Consider the following 20,907-nt stretch of genomic DNA (forward strand, 5'->3'; position numbering starts at 1 on the left):
TGCCAACGTTCGGAGGTTTCCGAACGCGAACGCGAACCGGCGTTCGGAACTGCCGGTGTGAAAGCCCTATCTGTGTCTAGGGTTGGACATGGGAACACAGAATCCCTGGGTGAGAACATTCTAGATCTAGAACACAGAGAATGTCTGAGTGAGAACATTCTCGATCTAGAACACAGAGAATGTCTGGGTGGGAACATTCTAGATCTAGAACACAGAGAATGTCTGGGTGGGAACATTCTAGATCTAGAACACAGAGAATGTCTGGGTGGGAACATTCTAGATCTAGAACACAGAGAATGTCTGGGTGGGAACATTCTAGATCTAGAACACAGAGAATGTCTGGGTGGGAACATTCTAGATCTAGAACACAGAGAATGTCTGGGTGGGAACATTCTAGATCTAGGATCATTCTAGATCTAGAACACAGAGCGATCTCCTCTCCTCCCCCCCCCCCCAACCCCTCCTCTCCTCTCTTCAGACACCCTGCGTGGTCCTCAGTACCAGAGGGATCCCCTCCCTCCCCTCCCTCTCCCCTCTTCTCCCTCTCCCTCTCCCTCTACTCGGGCACAGTACCGCTCTGCGTGGTCATCAGGACCAGGGGCACCTCGCGGTCTCCGGTCCCCAGCAGGGGGAACACTCTCTCGGACAGCACCGCCCCGCCGAAGCCGTAGACCTCCGAGCCGGTCTTGGCGTTGTAGAAGGTCACCTGACCCTCCTCGCAGTCCAGGTACACGCCCACCCGGCGCAGGCGGTGCGCCGTCTTCACCTTGGCCAGGGGCGGCGCCGTGAGGGCGCGGAGCTGGGTGCCGCCCCACCACAGGGCGTAGTAACCGTTGTCGGGGCTCATGTCGAACAGGCCCTTCCTCTGAGCGGACTCCCGGACCACGCCCACCTTCCAGTCCTTGTTCTCGCCCACGTTCACCTGACGGAGAGAGGGAGGGAGGGAGAGGGAGGGAGAGAGGGAGGGAGAGAGGGGAGGGAGGGAGGGAGGGAGAGAGGGAGGGAGGGAGGGAGGGAGAGAGGGGAGGGAGGGAGGGAGAGAGGGAGGGGAGGGAGGGAGAGAGGGGAGGGAGGGAGGGAGAGAGGGAGGGAAGGAGGGAGGGAAGGAGGGAGAGAGGGAGGGAGAGAGGGAGGGAGCGAGAGAGGGGAGCGAGAGAAGGGAGGGAGACAACAAAAGGTATGACTTTGAGCGTCGATCCATCCAATCTCAGGACCTACTTCCAGTCCAGTTCCAACTGAACCAACACGCGACCCCTTGACCCCCCCCCCCCGACCCCCGACCCCCCCCCCTCACCTCCCAGTAGTGTCGTCCGGAGGTGAAGCCGTCCTTGGCGAGCACGCAGGACCACACGTCGAAGCGCTGGGCGCTGTTCCTGTAGAACTGCAGCTTCTCCCCGCGCTTCACCTGTTTCCTGTCGTCCGACAGGATGAGGAACGGGTACGACGTCACCGGGTTCAGAGACACGTCCTCTGCGGGAAGGACGGGAAACAGTGAAGTGAGAAGGGACGGTGGTTTAGGCTCCTCGGGGGGGGGGGGGGGGTGGGGGGGTCCATTTAGGCCCCTACTTAGGTGGGTCGGAACCAGTACAGCTGAATCCCATATGGACCCCCTCACTCCCCAGCCCCCCCGAGACGTATACCTAGACCCCTAGACCCCTAGACCTAGACCTATACCTAGACCCCTAGACCTATACCCCTACACTCCCCCCAAGCACCCAAGACCAATAGACTCCCACCCCAGTCCTAGACCCCTAGACCTAGACTCCTAGACATAGACCTAGACCCCTAGACCCCTAGACCTAGACTCCCAGACCTAGACCCCTAGACCTAGACCCCTCACCCACCCCACAGAAATCGGAGGACGGGCTCATTGTAATGCATGGTACGGACTCTGGAATGGCATCAAACACGTGTTGGAGGAGGAGGCAGCATTCCTTATTCCACGGATCACAATGACCCCGCATCACAATGACCCCGCCATTCCACTCCGCCATTCCATTCCACTCAGGTATGGAGAGACAACGGGTTTGATGATTCACTGATTAACCCTCCTCCTCTTGTGTTAGTTTCTCCCCCCTTACTTTGGTGTTCCCGGTCAGTCAAATTTGACCGGTTTGTTTGAACTGCTCTTACATTAACACAAAAACGCGGTCAGCTGGACTAAGATGGCGGCGCGCACAGACGTGCGGCTTGGAGTGGCTTCAACACTGGTGTTTTTTAGTGTTTTTAAGTACATTTGTATGTACACTTTTATTTTAGTACTTATAGGGAACGGTTGTGTAAATAGTACCTACAGCAGACTAGACTTACTAGAAGTTGGTGCGCAAAACGAGGGGACTGTAACGGCGGAGTTCTTGAAACAACAAAGGATCCCACTCGACGTTGCCCGGTCGCCGGGTGAAAAATACTACGCTCTCCCAACACTCAAGCGCAAACGTCGGAGGCGAGACCGTAAGCAACGCCGAGGAAGAAGGGGGGGCCTGCTAGCCAGGCTGAGGAGAAGCCCGGATAAGCCTGCTTTGCCGAGTATTTTCCTATCCAACGTCAGGTCCCTGGCTAACAAGATGGACGAATTGAGACTACAGGTCGTCACAAATAACATCGTGGGAGATAGCTGTGTGATTATTCTCACTGAAACCTGGCTAAATGACACTATCCTGGACTCCACGGTAAGCCTAGAAGGGAGAACCCTTCACCGGGCAGACCGGACTTTGCTTAGTGGGAAGACCCGCGGAGGTGGGCTCATTATATCTACGAAGGACAGCTGGTGCTTAAACACGAAAACTGTAAGTAGCCACTGCTCCCCAAACCTGGAATACTTGACTGTTGAATTCAACGCAGTGTATATTACAAGTGTTTACATTGCACCAAACGCAGATGGTAGCTTAGCATTGGCGCGGCTATATGACGTCATCAGTGGTGAACAGAGCGCGGACCCACAGGCAGTCCACATTATCACCGGAGATTTTAATCATGCCGACCTGAAGGTAGTACTACCCAAGTTCTATCAGCATGTTAAATGTGCAACAAGAGGAGAAAAAACACTGGATAAGGTATACACCAACATCAAGCGTGCTTACAAGGCTAGACCGCTAGCTCATCTAGGCATGTCTGACCATGTGTCAATCCTCCTGATCCCAGCCTACACTACCATGAGGAAAAGTGCTCCCATCACCACTAAGACTGTCAGAACCTGGCCAGAAGGGTCCGCTCCACTGCAGATCTGCCTAAATGACACCTCATGGCAGGAATATGAGCATGAGGACCTGGAACAGTTCACTTCGTCGGTTCTGAACCACATAGTGAACTGCACCAACTCAGTCACCGTGGACAAACGGGTCCGGGTCTACCCCAACACGAAGTCATGGATGACTGGGAAGGTCCAAAAACTGATCAATGAGAGGGACAACGCCTTCTTCGCAGGGAAGGGCACACTGCTGTACAGCACCACCAGGGCTAACCTAAAGCGCGGCATCCGAGAGGCCAAGGCAGACCACAGAGAGAAGAAGCTTCCTGAGCAACGACTCCAGGCGGATGTGGCAGGGGGTTCAGCACATGACAAACTTCAGAGCCAACAGGCTCACATCCGCAGAGGACGACCCCCTGCTGGCGGAAAAGCTGAACTCCTTCTACGCCCGGTTCGACGAGGGGCGAACGGAGGTAACCACAACACAAACACCACTCTCTCCAGCTCTCAGCAGCCTCACCCTCACAGAGCATGAAGTGAGACGCGTGCTGAAGGCGGTGGACCCCAGGAAAGCCTCTGGGCCGGATGGCGTCCTGGGACGGGTGCTGAGGGACTGCGCCGACCAGCTGGCCGGGGTTTTCACCAACATCTTCAACCAGTCCCTGTCCCAGGCCACCATCCCACCCTGCCTGAAAACCTCAACTATCATCCCAGTCCCGAAGAAAAGCACGGTGAGCTGCCTAAACGACTACCGCCCGGTGGCACTCACACCAATCATCATGAAGTGCTTCGAGAAACTAGTCCGGGCCCACATACTCACACGCCTCCCGCCCAACCTGGATCCATACCAGTTCGCCTACAGAGCCCACAGGTCCACAGAGGACGCCATCGCGACGACTCTCCACGCCACTCTATCCCACCTGGAGAGGGGAAACAGCTACGCGAGACTGCTCTTTGTGGACTTCAGCTCTGCCTTCAACACCATCCCTCCAGACAGGCTAGTGACCAAACTACTAGACCTGGGACTATCACACTCTATATGTGCATGGATCAAGGACTTCCTGTCCGACCGCCCCCAGAGGGTGCGGATGGGCTCCCACACCTCCACGGCCCTCAGACTCAGCACTGGGTCCCCCCAGGGCTGCGTGCTAAGCCCCATCCTCTACAACCTCTACACCTACGACTTCACCCCCGTCCACCCCAGCAACTCCATCGTAAAGTTTGCAGACGACACCACCGTGGTGGGCGGCATCTCGGGGGGGGACGAGGCGGCGTACAGGGATGAGGTAGAGCAGCTGAGCAAGCTGTGCAAGGTTAACAACCTGCTGCTGAACAAGTCAAAGACCCAGGAAATCATCGTGGACTTCAGGAGGAAAAAATCTGAGGTCCAGCCCCTGCTCATCGACGGAGAGAGCGTGGAGAGAGTCTCAACCCTCCGATTCCTGGGGGTGCACATACAGGATGACCTGTCCTGGAAGAACAACACTGCAGCCACCATCAAGAAGGCACAACAGCGGCTCTACTTCCTGAGAGTCCTCAGGAAGGAACACAGCAAGCAGGAGATACTGGTGGCCTTCTACCGCCGCGCAGTGGAGAGCATCCTCACCTACGGCATCTGCAACTGGTTCTCCAGCTGCACAACCGCGGAGAGAAATGCGCTACAGAGAGTCGTGAGAACAGCCCAGAAGATCACCGGCGCCCCCCTCCCCTCTCTGGAAGAGCTGTACAACACACGCTGTCTCAGGAAGGCCTCCAAGATCTCCAGAGACCCAACCCACCCTGGGTACGAACACTTTGCCCGGCTGCCCTCGAAAAGGCGGTACAGGACCATGGCCGCAAGGACAAACAGACTGAAGCTCAGCTTCTACCCCAGGGCCATCCAGGCCCTGAACACAGCAAAGACCTAGGTTCTGGGCCCTGGACAGTCTGGACGGATTGATGGCAGCAGCTGGATTGAAAAAATCTGGTGTAGTGCTGAGGCACAAATGTGTACATTTCAAGCCTGCAAACTGCGACACTTTAAATGAATGTGCAATAACACTATGTGCAATATGACAACCCTAGTCGTCTTATCTGTACAGTATAGTATAGTGAATAGTGTACATAGCCTTTATTTATGTAAACCAGCTCCTTTCCCTCCCAAATGTCGTTGTTTGGTACCTGTACTATAGCAATGACAATAAAGACCATTCATTCATTCATTCATTCATTCATTCATTCATTCATTCATTCATTCATTCAAAAACCATGAATCATCACCACGTGTTATTTAACACCCTTTCAAGCTGTAATGAACAATGTCTCAGACTAGCGGTTAATTAACATGAATAACTGCAGTGAATAGGCAAAGAATAGACACTGAAAATGTAATGGTTAGGTGGGTGTGTGGGTGTGTTTGGGGATGTTTTCCATCTGATGGATGAACATAATCTAGGGTTACCCATTCATTTCCTATGGCGGCCATTTTTGACCGGGAACACCACAGGTGTTACAAAGTTGACTAAACCGGAACTAAACACTCACCTAAATACGAGCGGATCTTCTTCAGCCCTGTGAGAGAAACACAGAACAGTTTCAGAGCAGCGCCAGAGGGAGGGAGGGAGGGAGGGAAGGAGGGAAGGAGGGAGGAAGAGAGGGAGGGAAGGAGGGAGGGAGAGAGGGAGGAAGGAAGAGAGGGAAGGAGGAAGAGAGGGAGGGAGGGAGAGAGGGGAGGAAGAGGAGGGAGGGAGGGAGGGGAGGGAGAAAGAGAGGGAAGGAGGGAGAGAGGGAAGGAGGGAGGGAGAGAGGGAGGAAGGAAGGAGGGAGGGAGAGGGAAGGAGGAAGAGAGGGTGGGAAGGAAGGAGGGAGGAAGAGAGGGAGGGAGAGAGGGAGGGAAGGAAGGAGAGAGGGGAGGGAGGGAGAGAGGGGAGGGAGAGGAGGGAGAGAGGGGAGGGAGGGAGGGAGGGGAGGGGAGGGAGGGAGACTCCTTCTCCTGTTTATGGATTAGCTGGAATTAATACGTGGAGAAATCTCAAGTGTAAAGAACTGAGACAGACAGACAGACAGACAGACAGAGAGAGAGAGAGACAGAGAGACAGAGACAGACAGACAGACAGATAGATAGATGAGACAGACAGACAGACAGATGAGACAGAGACAGACAGATGAGACAGACAGACAGACAGATGAGACAGAGACAGACAGATGAGACAGACAAGACAGACAGATGAGACAGACAAGACAGACAGACGAGACAGACGAGTGAGACAGACAGACAGACAGACAGACAGACAGACAGACGAGACAGACGAGTGAGACAGACGAGTGAGACAGACAGACAGACAGACAGACAGACAGACAGACAGACAGACGAGACAGACGAGTGAGACAGACAGACAGACAGACAGACAGACAGACAGACAGACAGACAGACGAGTGAGACAGACGAGTGAGACAGACGAGTGAGACAGACGAGTGAGACAGACGAGTGAGACAGACAGACAGACAGACAGACAGACAGACAGACAGACAGACAGACAGACAGACAGACAGACACACAGACAGACACACAGACACACAGACACACAGACACACAGACACACAGACACACACACACACACAGACACACAGACACACACACACACACACACACACACACACACACACACACACACACACACACACACACACAGTACCTGATCCATGTTTGATCTTCTTGAGATCTGAGGGAGGAAGAGGAGGGTGGAAACGTGATGAAGAACAGAGTAGATACGTTTCTGTGTCTCATAACTGCAGTCATGTGTTCATGTGTTAGTATTCATAGGCAGACAGAACATGATGTCACACAAACATTAGCATTTGCACTGGTGTGTGTTAGTTCATGTACAGTAGTGTGTGTGTATTCAACCCTGTGTGTGTCCAGCAGTGTGTGTGTGTGTGTGTGTGTGTGTGTGTGTGTGTGTGTCCAGCAGTGCGTGTGTGTGTGTGTGTGTCCAGCAGTGTGTGTGTGTGTGTGTGTGTTTGTGTGTCCAGCAGTGTGTGTGTGTGTGTGTGTCCAGCAGTGTGTGTGTGTCCAGCAGTGTGTGTGTGTGTGTGTGTCCAGCAGTGTGTGTGTGTGTGTCCAGCAGTGTGTGTGTGTGTCTGTCCAGCCCTGTGTGTGTGTGTGTGTGTGTGTCCCCAGCAGTGTGGTGTGTGTGTGTGTGTCCAGCAGTGTGTGTGTGTGTGTGTGTGTCCAGCAGTGTGTGTGTGTGTGTGTGTGTGTCCAGCAGTGTGTGTGTGTGTGTGTCCAGCAGTGTGTGTGTGTGTCCAGCAGTGTGTGTGTGTGCGTCCAGCAGTGTGTGTGTGTGTCCAGCAGTGTGTGTGTGTGTGTGTGTGTGTGTGTGTGTCCAGCAGTGTGTGTGTGTGTCCAGCAGTGTGTGTGTGTGTGTCCAGCAGTGTGTGTGTGTGTGTGTGTGTGTGTGTGTGTGTGTGTCCAGCAGTGTGTGTGTGTGTGTGTGTGTGTGTCCAGCAGTGTGTGTGTGTCCAGCAGTGTGTGTGTGTGTGTGTGTGTGTGTGTGTGCCGCAGTATGTGTGTGTGTGTGTGTGTGTGTGTGTGTGTGTCCAGCAGTGTGTGTGTGAGTGTGTGTGTCCAGCAGTGTGTGTGTGTGTGTGTGTGTCCGTGTCCAGCAGTGTGTGTGTGTGTGTGTGTGTCCAGCTGTGTGTCCGTGTCCAGCAGTGTGTGTGTGTGTGTGTGTGTCCAGCAGTGTGTGTGTGTGTGTGTGTGTCCAGCAGTGTGACCCACCTCGTAGTGACCACTGACTCCTCCGTAGCGACCTCACACTCATCATACTCTCCGCCTCTGGCAGGGAGCTGCCTGTCAAACACACTGATATGAGTCACACACACCTTGATTCACTTGCTTAGTCAAATGTATTGATTGTAAAGTCGCTTTGGAAGAAGGCGTCTGCTAAATGGCAAAAATGTAAATGTAAAAACGACATGATCACAGGAGTTAGTGTGAGGAAACGTTTGTGGTTCTCAGTTGGTAGAGCACAGCGCTGACAAAACTTAGGTTGTGGGATCGATTCCCGCTGGGACCATATACTGAAATGTATGCACTCGTTGCAATGTCAGTCGCTTTGGATAAAAGCGTCAGCTATGATGCTCTAACAGTCCCTGCTTCCATAGAGTTGATACCATTGACATTCCTGATATAAAGCTGGGACTCTCAACTCTTGCTATCCCTGTTCATATCAGTAACAGAACAGTTAATTGCAAGTCTGAATGCTTTATACACCCCTCAAATTTAATTTCTGTACCCTGCCACACACAGCCCACACAGAGACCAAACACAAAACCACTCAAGCTAGCACTTTTCAATGCCAGATCCTTAGCTAATAAGTCTCTCTTAATCAACGACTTGATTAGCTCCTATGAACTAGACTTCTTATTTATCACTGAGACCTGGTTAGATAAAGATAACAAGACACCAATAGCACCCCCCAATTTTAGAACCTTAGATGTCGTTAGATCCCACAAAAAAGGTGGTGGAATCGCCTCTTTCTTCCGAGACAGTTTTAACTGCAAACAGAAACAGAAATCCTTCGGGGAATTTTTATCATTTGAATATCTTTCAGTTGTTTTTAAATGTTCCACTCGAATTCTTTTTATAATTTTATACAGACCACCCCAATACTCTACTAGCTTCTTTAATGAACTTACAGAGCTTCTCTCCATCATTACTACTGAATTTAATGGTCTGATCATTGCTGGTGATTTCAATATTCATGTTGATATCTCAGAGGACAATAAAGCCAAAGAACTCTCTGTTCTGTTAGATGTTTTTGAACTTCAACAACATGTGAACCTCCCTACTCATAATCGGGGTCACACTCTGGACCTTATCATCACCAAAGGCCTAGATATTTCAAATGTTGTTGTAACTGACATTGCCCTGTCTGACCACTGTTGCATATTCTTTGACGTATCTATATTTCCTGTTATTCAAACTATGTCTAAAACTATTTCCAAACGATATATCAATGAAAAGACCAGTGCACTGTTCACACAGGCCTTTTCCCTAGCCCCCCCCCCCCAAACTTCTATTCCAACCTCAGTAAATGACCTTCTACACGATTTCAACTTAAAAATCACAAAAACCATTGATGATATTGCACCCATTAGATCCAAATGCATCTCTGGTAAGCAAAAATCTCCCTGGAGAACTGCCCCATCCGTAAAGACCCAAAAAAGAGAATGTCGTAAAGCAGAGCGCAGATGGAGAAAAACAAACCTTCAAGTCCACTATGATATCTATAAAGAGAATCTTCAAAACTATAACTTAGAAATAAGAAGTGCCAGGCAATCATTTTTCTCTAAGATCATAAACAATAACATCAATAATGCCCGCATCCTTTTCAGAACTGTTGACAGACTAACAAATCCCCCAACACCCATTGCTCAGGAATTTCACTCAACTAGTAAATGCAATGAGCTTGCATCCTTTTTTAACAATAAAATAGAAACCATTAGACAAGGCATTAGGTCTTCTGTGTCAGGCATGAAAAACATGTCCCCATTAACAACCCCAAATAGGGCGGACATAACACCATTGATTACAAGACCCTAGATAAAATCATGTCACGTCTTAAACCATCCACCTGTGCCCTTGATGTCCTGCCAACAAGCTTTTTAAAAAACATATTTAGCTGCATGGCAGGCGAACTAATACAAATAATTAACACCTCCCTTTCATCAGGAATCTTCCCTGAAGCCCTGAAAACTGCAGTTATTAAGCCTCTACTAAAAAAGAACGGCCTAGACCCATTTGTACTAAACAACTACAGACCCATATCAAACCTTCCCTGTACAGGAACAATTATTGAAATGGTTGCCCACGAACAACTTAGCAATTATTTGACCCTAAATGATCTCTTTGATGACTTTCAATCAGGCTTTCGCCCCCTACATAGCACTGAAACGGCCCTTATTAAGGTCCTTAATGACATTCTCGTAAACACAGACTCCGGAAAAATCTCAGTTTTGGTACTACTAGATCTTAGTGCTGCCTTTGACACTGTAGACCATGACATTCTAATAGATAGACTAAAAACCTGGGTAGGACTTTCGGGCACTGCCCTAAACTGGTTTAGATCCTACCTACAGGACAGAAGCTACCATGTCTCCATTGGCAACTTTGTATCTGACCAAATTAAAATGACATGTGGGGTTCCCCAAGGGTCAATCCTTGGCCCCCTTCTATTCAATCTCTACATGCTTCCATTGGGACACATCATAAAAAAGAACAAAATTGCCTACCACAACTATGCGGATGACACTCAAATCTACATAGCCCTCTGACCGAACGACTATAGTCCCATTGACAATCTCTGTAATTGCATTGAGCAAATAAACGCCTGGATGACACAAAACTTCCTCCAACTAAACAAGGACAAAACAGAGATAATTGTATTCGGTGCACCTGACAAAAGATCGAAAGTCAGTGCAAAACTTGATTCTCTCTCTCTTCACACTAAAAAACAGGTCAGAAATCTTGGTGTAATTCTAGACTCCGATCTAAACTTCAACAGCCACATAAACTCAATAACTAAATCAGCCTACTATCACCTGAAAAACATAACAAGAATGAGAGGTTTCATATCCAAGCAAGACCTTGAAAAACTCATCCATGCATTTGTTTCGAGTAGACTTGATTATTGTAATGGTCTACTAACAGGCCTATCTAAAGGAGCTGTTCGTAAATTGCAGCTCATCCAAAACGCCGCTGCTAGGGTCCTAACAAAAACAAAGAAATTTGAACACATTTCACCAATCCTGAGATCCCTGCACTGGCTACCAGTCTCTCAGAGAATTGAATTCAAAATCCTCCTAATTACATACAAATCACAAAATGGTCTTGGACCAAAATACATATCAGATCAAATCAGCTAATAATTCCAAGAGTAAAAACAAAACACGGTGCAGCAGCTTTCAGTCACGCTGCTGCATGCTCCTGGAACAAACTCCCTGAAGAAATCAAACAGGCCCAAACCCTTAAAATATTTAAATCTAAGCTAAAAACCTTCATGTTTTGCACCAGTTATGATTAAACACAAACACTTCTATCAATGTCTTTTTTCCATTAACTATTGTCTTTTTAAATGTTTTATCTATTTACTTCTTATATTTGCTTTTATTCATCGTCATTTTTATTTTCTTATGCTCCTCTTGTTGTATTTTTAAATAATGCATGTAAAGCACTTTGAATTGCCCCTGTTGTATGAAATGTGCTATACAAATAAACTTGCCTTGCCTTGCCTAAATGGCATGTATCCATCTTTGACTGTTTGACGGCTATCTTTGACTGTTTATACTGTGCAGGATGACTCAGCAGAATGCTTTAACTGTTCCTGCTTTACCACTGTTGCCAGGCAACACTACAGGAACAGGAAACAGTGGAACATGGAGGGAACATCAAATTCAAGCACCTTTCAAGGACTTTCAAGACTCAATTCCCTCAAATTCAAGGACTCAACACGGCATAGTTTGAGACAGATCTAGATGAGAATTTATAATAATAATAATAATTCATTAGATTTATATAGCGCTTTTCCGAGGCTCAAAGACGCTGATAGGATATAATAGGAACTATCCGCTCACGGACAACAATTAAAAAGAGAGGCTTGAATGTGTGAACACTAGATGGTCTCTTGCCTTCTCTACCACAGCAGAGCAAAACAATATATTGTGAAATATGTGTAAAGTTAAGTTAAGTTTGTCTATTTTCAAAAACTTTTAAGACCTTGATTTTCTTTCTCAAATTCACAAACTTTCAAGGATTTCAAGGACCTGTGGGAACCCTGAGAGGGGGAGGGGGGGGGGGGGGGCATGATGATAAGATTTCATAACATAATGAGGATTTTGTGTTGCGTGATGACAATTATGATGATGATGGTGATGATGATAATGACGGCGGTTCGAACCCCGGCTGGCCACCTGTCGAGGTGTCCTCGGGCAAGACACTGAACCCCAAATTGCTCCCAACGAGCGGGCCGGCGCCTTGCGTGGTAGCTTGCCTACCTCGCCATTGGTGTGTGAACGGGTGAATGAGAGGCCGTTTATAAAGCGTAATTTGGAATAAGGCTCCTATATAAGTCAGTCCATTTGACCATTTACGTTAGGTGACGAGCTGTGGTAGCTATGATGACGACGATGACAGCGAAGGTGAGACGTGTGTTTAGTCAGGTAACGAGCTGTGTTAACGAGCTGTGTTAACGAGCTGTAGTAACGAGCTGTAGTAACGAGCTGTGTTAACGAGCTGTAGTAACGAGCTGTGTTAACGAGCTGTGTTAACGAGCTGTGTTAACGAGCTGTAGTAACGAGCTGTAGTAACGAGCTGTAGTAACGAGCTGTAGTAACGAGCTGTAGTAACGAGCTGTGTTAACGAGCTGTAGTAACGAGCTGTAGTAACGAGCTGTGTTAACGAGCTGTGTTAACGAGCTGTAGTAACGAGCTGTAGTAACGAGCTGTGTTAACGAGCTGTAGTAACGAGCTGTGTTAACGAGCTGTGTTAACGAGCTGTAGTAACGAGCTGTAGTAACGAGCTGTAGTAACGAGCTGTAGTAACGAGCTGTAGTAACGAGCTGTGTTAACGAGCTGTAGTAACGAGCTGTAGTAACGAGCTGTGTTAACGAGCTGTAGTAACGAGCTGTGGCGTAGCGGGTTAAGCGTTGACCATGTAACCGCAGGGTCCCCGGTTCGATTCCGGCCGGGGACATATCCTGCATGTCATCCCTCCTCTCTCTCTCACCCATCCTTCCTGTCTAAATCTCAACTGTATTTGTCAATAAAATGAAAAAAATATGAGTGGGACTGCCGCAGTCCAAAACAAAAGACCCGTGGCGGGCGGCTACTCACTGGAGTCCCTGGAGTTTCTGGAGCCTCGCGAGCGGACCTCGCCCATGCGGATTTGGTCCATCCTGTCCTTCAGCTCGGCCAGCTCCACCTTCACCTCGCCCAGGGAGAAGTGCAGCGTCACCTCCTCGTCCTCCTCCTGGTTCTCTGCGTCCGCCTGCAGCGGAGAGCTTGTCTCCGCAAAACCCTGGAGAGACGGCGTGGCCACAAAAAACAACAACATGAGACCTCCCTTCTCTGTTCCACCCTCTCCTCTCCTCCTCTCCCCTTCCCTGTCCAATCCTCCCTCTCCTCTCCTCTTCACTGTCCCACCCTCTCCTCTTCTCTGTCCCATCCTCTCCTCTCCTCTCCTCTCCTCTTCACTGTCCCACCCTCTCCTCTTCTCCCCTTCTCTGTCCCACCCTCTCCTCCCCTCCTCTCCTCTTCTCTCCCCTCCTCTCCTCTTCTCTCCTCTCCTCTCCTCTCCTCTTCTCTGTCCCATCCTCTCCTCTCCTCTCCTCTTCTCTCCTCTCCTCTCCTCTCCTCCCTTCTATCCTCTCCCCTTCCCTTCTGTCACATCCTCTCCTCTCCTCTCTCCCCTTCTCTCCTCTCCCCTTCTCTCCTCTCCCCTTCTCTGTCCCCCCCCCCCCCATCTCCCTTTTCCATCCCCCCCCCCCCCCCCCCGTGTCTGTCTGTGATGTCATCAGTACCTGCAGGAAGCCGATGTGGTCATCGGAGGTGGCCTGAGCCCCCAGTCGGCCCCGCCTCTCCTTCAGATGGCTTAGCTCCGCCCCCAGGCGGCCGACTAGCTCCTCCCCCCGGTTCTCCACCGACGTCTTCTTCTCCTCCATCCCGCCCACCAGCTCCACGCGGATGCGGTCCACGGAGCGCGTCAGGTCGCCCAGCAGCTGCTCCACCTCCGACAGCTGGCCGTTCCCATAGTCCTGGAAGGGGGCGGAGTCAGAGGGGGCGGAGCCAAAGGGGGCGGAGTCAGTGGCTGCGGTTCATAAAAAATTCGGATCAGCACTCACGGATCAGCCTCTTGTCCAATCAAATTACTTTTCCGGTCCCTTTATGACGTTGAACCCAGTGCGCGCCGTCCCTGGCACTCCGGAGCGAATTTACGAATTTTAGCAGACGCTTTTATCCAGAGCGACTTACACAAAAAAAAATAGATATGTCTAAGTAAGTCAATCCTCTATCCACCAGAAGAAGTCATAAGAAATAACTATAAACCTATGCTAGGACCAGGGGCCTTCGGCAGTCGTAGATTACCTTTAGTGGGGCGGCATAGCTCAATATATCATAACAATCGTTCGCAGATGGCAGATGTGTTGATAAATATGTTTATAACAAATCTGGATATTGGGCCATCAGAACCTCGTAGCAGCTATTTGATTCATAAAATATGTTTTTTGGAGACTTCAGTGTCAGTGACTTGGTAAAAATGTCATTGCATGTGTGCGTGCCCCCCCCCCCCCCGCTCACAGTATTTTACTCAATATGCGCAAAACTAAATGTTGAAATAGCAGTAATACCAGGTTCATTGATAAAATGACATAAGGGATGGAAAGGGGGGATGGCAGTTTTAGAAGGGGGATGATTTTGACTGTTTTTATTTCAGGGTTAGGGTTAACTGGAGTGCTGGATATATGCCATTTAGCTGACGCTTTTATCCAAAGCGACTTACATTTCAATGAGTGCATACATCTCAGTATATATGGTCAGAGCAGGAATCGAACCCACAACCTAAGCGTTGTTAGCGCCATGCTCTACCAACTGAGCCACAGAGGACCACCTAGGACCACCACCTAGTGGCACCTAATCACCACCAGAGGGAGTGGGAGGACACGCATGTCGGGAACAGACAACCTGTTTTTTGAGGGTGTCAAACCTAGTCAGACCTTGGTCAAACCAGGGGAGGCTGGCGGGACTCCAACCTGCTCGTCCCCTGCTCGTCAGACCCAAACATCCCCCATTAGATCTCCTCAGAAGCCATGAACATTACAGCCTCCGCTCACAGGACACTTTACAACTGCATGTTCCGCGTGCTCGTACTGAACTGGGCAAAAAAAAGCGTTTAAGTACGCTGCCACCTCTCTGCCTGGAATACTCTCCAGAATGACTTAAAACTAAAAGAACTAATCAGTTATGATCAGTGGCGGCTGGCCGATAGAGGGCGCTGGGGCGCCGCCCCCACCTTCACTTCCTGGTTGCGATTTGTAAAAGTTTTTTTTTTAAATAAACATTGTTTATTCACAAAATGCGGCTGATATTCTGTCGGCGCCTATCAGCATTCATTAAAAATCCTCCAATACAATAAACATTTTTATCTGTGTGTGTGTAAAATTCACTGTTAAAATACATAGGGGGAGGAGTCGCGGGGCGCCGGTCAATGCAAGTCTATGATACTGCAAATACTTTTGGCTTACACGTGAGCTGTAGCAGCGCTCCAATTGGCTGTCTCTATTTCTTGGCCAGGACGCACATTTGTGCGCCCTGGCCAAGAAATCTCCGGTTGTATTGCAGACAATGCATTATGCTGAGGACTCCCGACTTCCGGTTTTCCGGACTTCGGGCTTCCGGAGTATTTTAAATGAACATTCGTAATGTCTGTCTCTGATGTTCATGGTCAATTAAATCAGCCTATTTTGTGCAACTAATAATGTTCCCGCTAATGGGTTAACCAAGCAGCCTTGCACCTAACGTGCAAGCACCTATCTTCGAACTATTCATAGCAATATGCGCGGGGCAAGGCGGAGGTACGGGTAAACACGGCTCATGTTCTGTCATCAAAGGTAAGAGTTGGTTTTCTTTAACTCAGCTGATGCATTGTTGTGTTTCTGACATGGTCTGGTTGTGTTTCTGACATGGTCTGGTTGTGTTTCTGACATGGTCTGGTTGTGTTACAGACATGGTCTGGTTGTGTTTCTGACATGGTCTGGTTGTGTTACAGACATGGTCTGGTTGTGTTACAGACATGGTCTGGTTGTGTTTCTGACATGGTCTGGTTGTGTTACAGACATGGTCTGGTTGTGTTACAGACATGGTCTGGTTGTGTTACAGACATGGTCTGGTTGTGTTACAGACATGGTCTGGTTGTGTTTCTGACATGGTCTGGTTGTGTTTCTGACATGGTCTGGTTGTGTTTCTGACATGGTCTGGTTGTGATACAGACATGGTCTGGTTGTGTTTCTGACATGGTCTGGTTGTGTTTCTGACATGGTCTGGTTGTGTTTCTGACATGGTCTGGTTGTGTTTCTGACATGGTCTGGTTGTGATACATCATTGAATGTGTTGACCTGCTGTGATGTGTTGACCACCATCACTCTCCATCATCATCCATCATGTGTCTATGAAATAGATAGTTACTGTGTACTACTGACTGCAGCATTCATCTCTGCTCATTGATGTAGCCATGTCACACAGACACATAGTACACATATTCATCTGCTACCTTTATTAACCTGAGTGTAGCTGTGAGGCCTGTACTAGCCTTGTTGACTAGACTTCCTCCTTGTCTGACACTGGGTATTGGACCGTACCGACGTCCATAGACCGGTCACTCTTCCACCTCAGTGTCTGTAGTTGACAGGGTAACTTCTCCATGGCCCACACGGTCATTTTAAGGGTGAAAGTTGAAATTATATAGTGGTTGTAATGCCAGTGCGTGTTTTATGCGCGTGCACGCGAAAAAAAAGTCGTGCACGCGAAGAGGACCCCCCCGCACACTGCTGTGCCCCACCCAAAATTTTGGGCACCAGCCGCCACTGGTTATGATGCTTTCATAACGATCTTAAAGGACTTAGAAGGTGCAAGTATTAGAAATTGTCATTGCTTTTACTTCAGTATCCATGTCCGCCCAAACCTGCTTTTATTTTCTTGTTATTTTGTATTGGTGGGTGGATGGGTGGATGGGTGGATGGATGGATGGATGGATGGATGGGTGGGTGGGTGGGTGGGTGGGTGGCCAAACCAGGGGAGGTTGGCGGGACTCGAACCACCTACCCTGACGGTCTGCAGGCGGGCCTGGAGCTCAGCCAGACGCAGGGTCTTCTCCTCAACACGGTTCTGGATCTCCAGCTCCGTCTTCCCTATGAGTTTCTGAGAGAGAGAGAAAGAGAGATGGGAGAGAGAGATGGGAGAGAGAGAGCGAGATGGGAGAGAGAGAGAGAGATGGGAGAGAGAAAGAGAGATGGGAGAGAGAGATGAGAGAGAGAGATGAGAGAGAGATGAGAGAGAGAGAGAGAGAGGTGAGATATGAGAGAGAGAGATGAGAGAGAGATGAGAGAGAAAGAGAGATGAGAGAGAGAGATGAGAGAGAGAGATGAGAGAGAGATGAGAGAGAGAGATGAGAGAGAGATATGAGAGTGAGAGAGGAGAGAGAGAGAGATGAGAGAGAGAGATGAGAGAGAGAGAGAGATGAGAGAGAGAGAGATATGAGAGAGAGAGAGTGAGAGGAGAGAGAGATGAGAGAGTCAGATCATAGACTCACACCAAAGCAAACCTTTATCAGTTTAGTTTTGTCAGAACGTTTCTAAGAATGTTTCTTTTTATAGTGAAACCATACGTCATAGCCATGTTGATGGTATCAGCATACCATGTGTGTTAGCCGTGACAGAGCGTTAGTGTGTTAGCTACGAGAGCGTGTTGGGAGTGTGTCTATGTTCCCACAGCCCAGTGGTCCCACATTTCTATAATTTAACTAACCCTAACCCTAACACTGACCCTAACACTGACCATAACCCTAGTCCTAACCCTAACACTGACCCTAACCCTAGTCCTAACCCTAACACTGACCATAACCCTAGTCCTAACCCTAACACTGACCCTAACCCTAACACCGACCATAACCCTAGTCCTAACCCTAACACTGACCCTAACACTGACCATAACCCTAGTCCTAACCCTAACACTGACCATAACCCTAGTCCTAACACTGACCCTAACCCTAGTCCTAACACTAACACTGACCCTAACACTGACCCTAACCCTAGTCCTAATACTAACACTGACCCTAACACTGACCCTAACACTAACACTGACCCTAACACTGACCCTAACACTGACCATAACCCTAGTCCTAACCCTAACCCTGACCATAACCCTAGTCCTAACACTAACACTGACCCTAACCCTAACACTGACCATAACCCTAGTCCTAACACTAACACTGACCCTAACCCTAACACTGACCATAACCCTAGTCCTAACACTAACACTGACCCTAACCCTAACACTGACCCTAACACTGACCATAACCCTAGTCCTAACCCTAACACTGACCCTAACCCTAACCCTAACACTGACCATAACCCTAGTCCTAACCCTAACCCTGACCCTAACACTGACCATAACCCTAACACTGACCCTAACACTGACCATAACCCTAGTCCTAACCCTAACACTGACCCTAACCCTAACACTGACCATAACCCTAGTCCTAACCCTAACACTGACCCTAACCCTAACACTGACCCTAACACTGACCATAACCCTAACACTGACCCTAACACTGACCATAACCCTAGTCCTAACACTGACCCTGACCCTAACCCTAACCATAACTCTAACCCTATCCCACCTATGAAATATTAGAAATGTGGGAACATAGGGATGACCCCGCCACGACAGTGCGTTAGCCACGACAGTGTGTTAGCAGTTGAAGCATGTTAGCGTGTTAGCAGTTGAAGTTGAAACAGAATGTGAACCAACTGTGTTTACAGAGAGGTAATCTATCTGTGTCATCTCCTGGTTAAAGTATTAAGAGTAGCTGAGAGTCCCCTGTGACCGTAACAAACACACAACACATTCCTGGGGTTTCTATCCTCTTTGGGACATGGCTGTGTGGCTGTGTGTGGATATGAACGAATTCTGTCCTGTATGTCTTTTAAAGGTTAAAGGTCACATTAAGAGTGTGTGTGTGTGTGTGTGTGTGTGTGTGTGTGTGTGTGTGTGTGTGTGTGTGTGTGTGTGTGTGTGTGTGCGTGTGTGTATGTGTATGTGTACGTGTATGTGCGCGTGTGCGCGTGTGTCTGATAAGGCAACCAGCCAGTCTCCCTCTCTCATCTGCTATGCTAGCTTGTCTCAGGTCTGCTGTCTCAGGTCTGATGCAAATGTAATACACACAACATCCCATGATGCATCTCTTCACCCACTTGGCTGGGGAAGGGAATGAGGAATGGCATCAAACACTGTACAATGAGCCCGTCCTCCAATTTCTACCTCCACCAATTGTTCTCGACAACAACAAAAAAAAATTTGGGGGGGGGGCATTTAGCAGACGCCTTTATCCAAAACGATAATATATATCCATTTATACCATTAAAATTTTTTATATATTTTAGCATTTTTACAATTGTTACAATTTTAACCATTTTAACCATTAATAACCATTTTAACCATTTTAACCATTTTAACCAACCTCTTTTAACCTCTTCTTACCTGTTTACAGAGCCTCTCCGTCTGGACAGAGACGGTGCGGTGGGTCCGGTGGTCCTCCAGGACGCAGATGGCGCAGATGCACGTCTGGCAGGAGCGGCAGAACACCTCCAGCAGGCGTCCGTGCAGCAGGCAGGTGCGCCCCCGCAGGGCCTCCCGCGGGTCCAGCAGCCGGTGGTTGGCGTAGAACGGCGTGCTGAGGTGCGGTGCCACGTGCTCCTGGCAGTACGACGCCGTGCACGTCAGGCACGAGCTCACCGCCGCCTGCTTCCTGCCCGTGCACACGTCGCACGTGGTCACCGCCGCCTCCGTCAGGAACGGGTTCCCACAACCGCCGCCGCCTCCTCCTCCTCCTCCGTCGTCTCCCGCCGCCATCTTGTCTCCCGACTGTGACAGGTTCTTCGTCCCCCCCACCCCCGCCGTTTCGGTTCCTCCCCCCGCCCCCCCGTAGCGAGACTCCTTGTACTTGTCGGCGATGAGGGCGAAGACCTTGTTGATGCTGAGCTGCGGCCTCTCCGGGAACTGCCGCTTGCAGAGGGGGCAGGTGCAGGTGGCGCTGGAGGCCCAGTAGCCGCCGATGCAGGCCTGGCAGAAGTTGTGTCCGCAGGGCGTGGACACCGGGTCGTTGAACAGGTCCAGGCAGATGGAGCACGTCAGCTCCTGCTCAGAGAACATCTCCTGGACCGGCGACCCCGCCGCCATCGCCGCTGCCACCGCTGCTGATGATGGTGATGATGATGATGATGATGCTGACTCTGCCATCATGGTTGTCTTCGGGAGGGAGAGGGGAGGATGGAGGATGGAGGAGGGTGTGGAGTGGGGTGGGGAGGGAGGGGTTGGGGGAGAGGGGAGAGAGGAAGATGGAGGAGGGGTGGGGTGGGAGGGAGGGGTTGGAGGGGGAGGGGAGAGGGGGGAGAAGGGGAGAGGAGAGGAGAGGGTGGAACAGAGAAAGGGAGGATGGAGGAGAGGAGAGGGGGGGAGAGGAGAGGAGAGGAGAGGGGGGGAGAGGAGAGGAGAGGAGAGGGGGGGAGAGGAGAGGAGAGGAGAGGGGGGGAGAGGAGAGGAGAGGGGGGGAGAGGAGAGGAGAGGAGAGGGTGGAACAGAGAAGGGGGGAGAGGAGAGGGGAGAGGGTGGGACAGAGAGAAGGAGAGGGTGGGATAGAGAAGGGAGGATGGAGGAGAGGAGAGGGGGAGGTAGAGAGACGGACAGAGACAGTAAGACAGAGAGAGAGAAGATATAACATCAGAGAGGACACAATCACATTTGAATAGTCACATGATCACACCCAGCTGTCACATGGAGACATGACATCATTCAGAGGTGGGTTCACACAGGGTTACCCTCCCTTCAGGTACCCCTTTATAAGACGTCGAACCCGGTGTGCGCTCCGGCGCTCTCGGAGCGAATTTACGAACGCAGCCCTTATAGCC

At 49.9% G+C, this 20,907-nt stretch overlaps 1 protein-coding gene across 1 annotated transcript; it reads right to left on the reverse strand.

The window, feature by feature from the left end:
- Positions 1 to 556: 556 nt before the first annotated feature.
- btr30 (bloodthirsty-related gene family, member 30) lies at positions 557 to 20,152 on the reverse strand (the record flags this gene model as incomplete). The annotated part of the gene is made up of 9 exons (XM_080524478.1): positions 557 to 922; positions 1,295 to 1,470; positions 5,711 to 5,737; positions 6,862 to 6,888; positions 7,947 to 8,018; positions 13,061 to 13,244; positions 13,747 to 13,980; positions 17,045 to 17,140; positions 19,481 to 20,152. 9 exons carry the CDS (start codon positions 20,150 to 20,152, stop codon positions 557 to 559), a joined length of 1,854 nt encoding a protein of 617 aa, XP_080380604.1.
- Positions 20,153 to 20,907: the final 755 nt, after the last annotated feature.

This window comes from Nansenia antarctica (assembly GCF_963989245.1).
Source record: "Nansenia antarctica genome assembly, chromosome: 2".
Lineage (NCBI taxonomy): Eukaryota > Metazoa > Chordata > Actinopteri > Argentiniformes > Microstomatidae > Nansenia > Nansenia antarctica.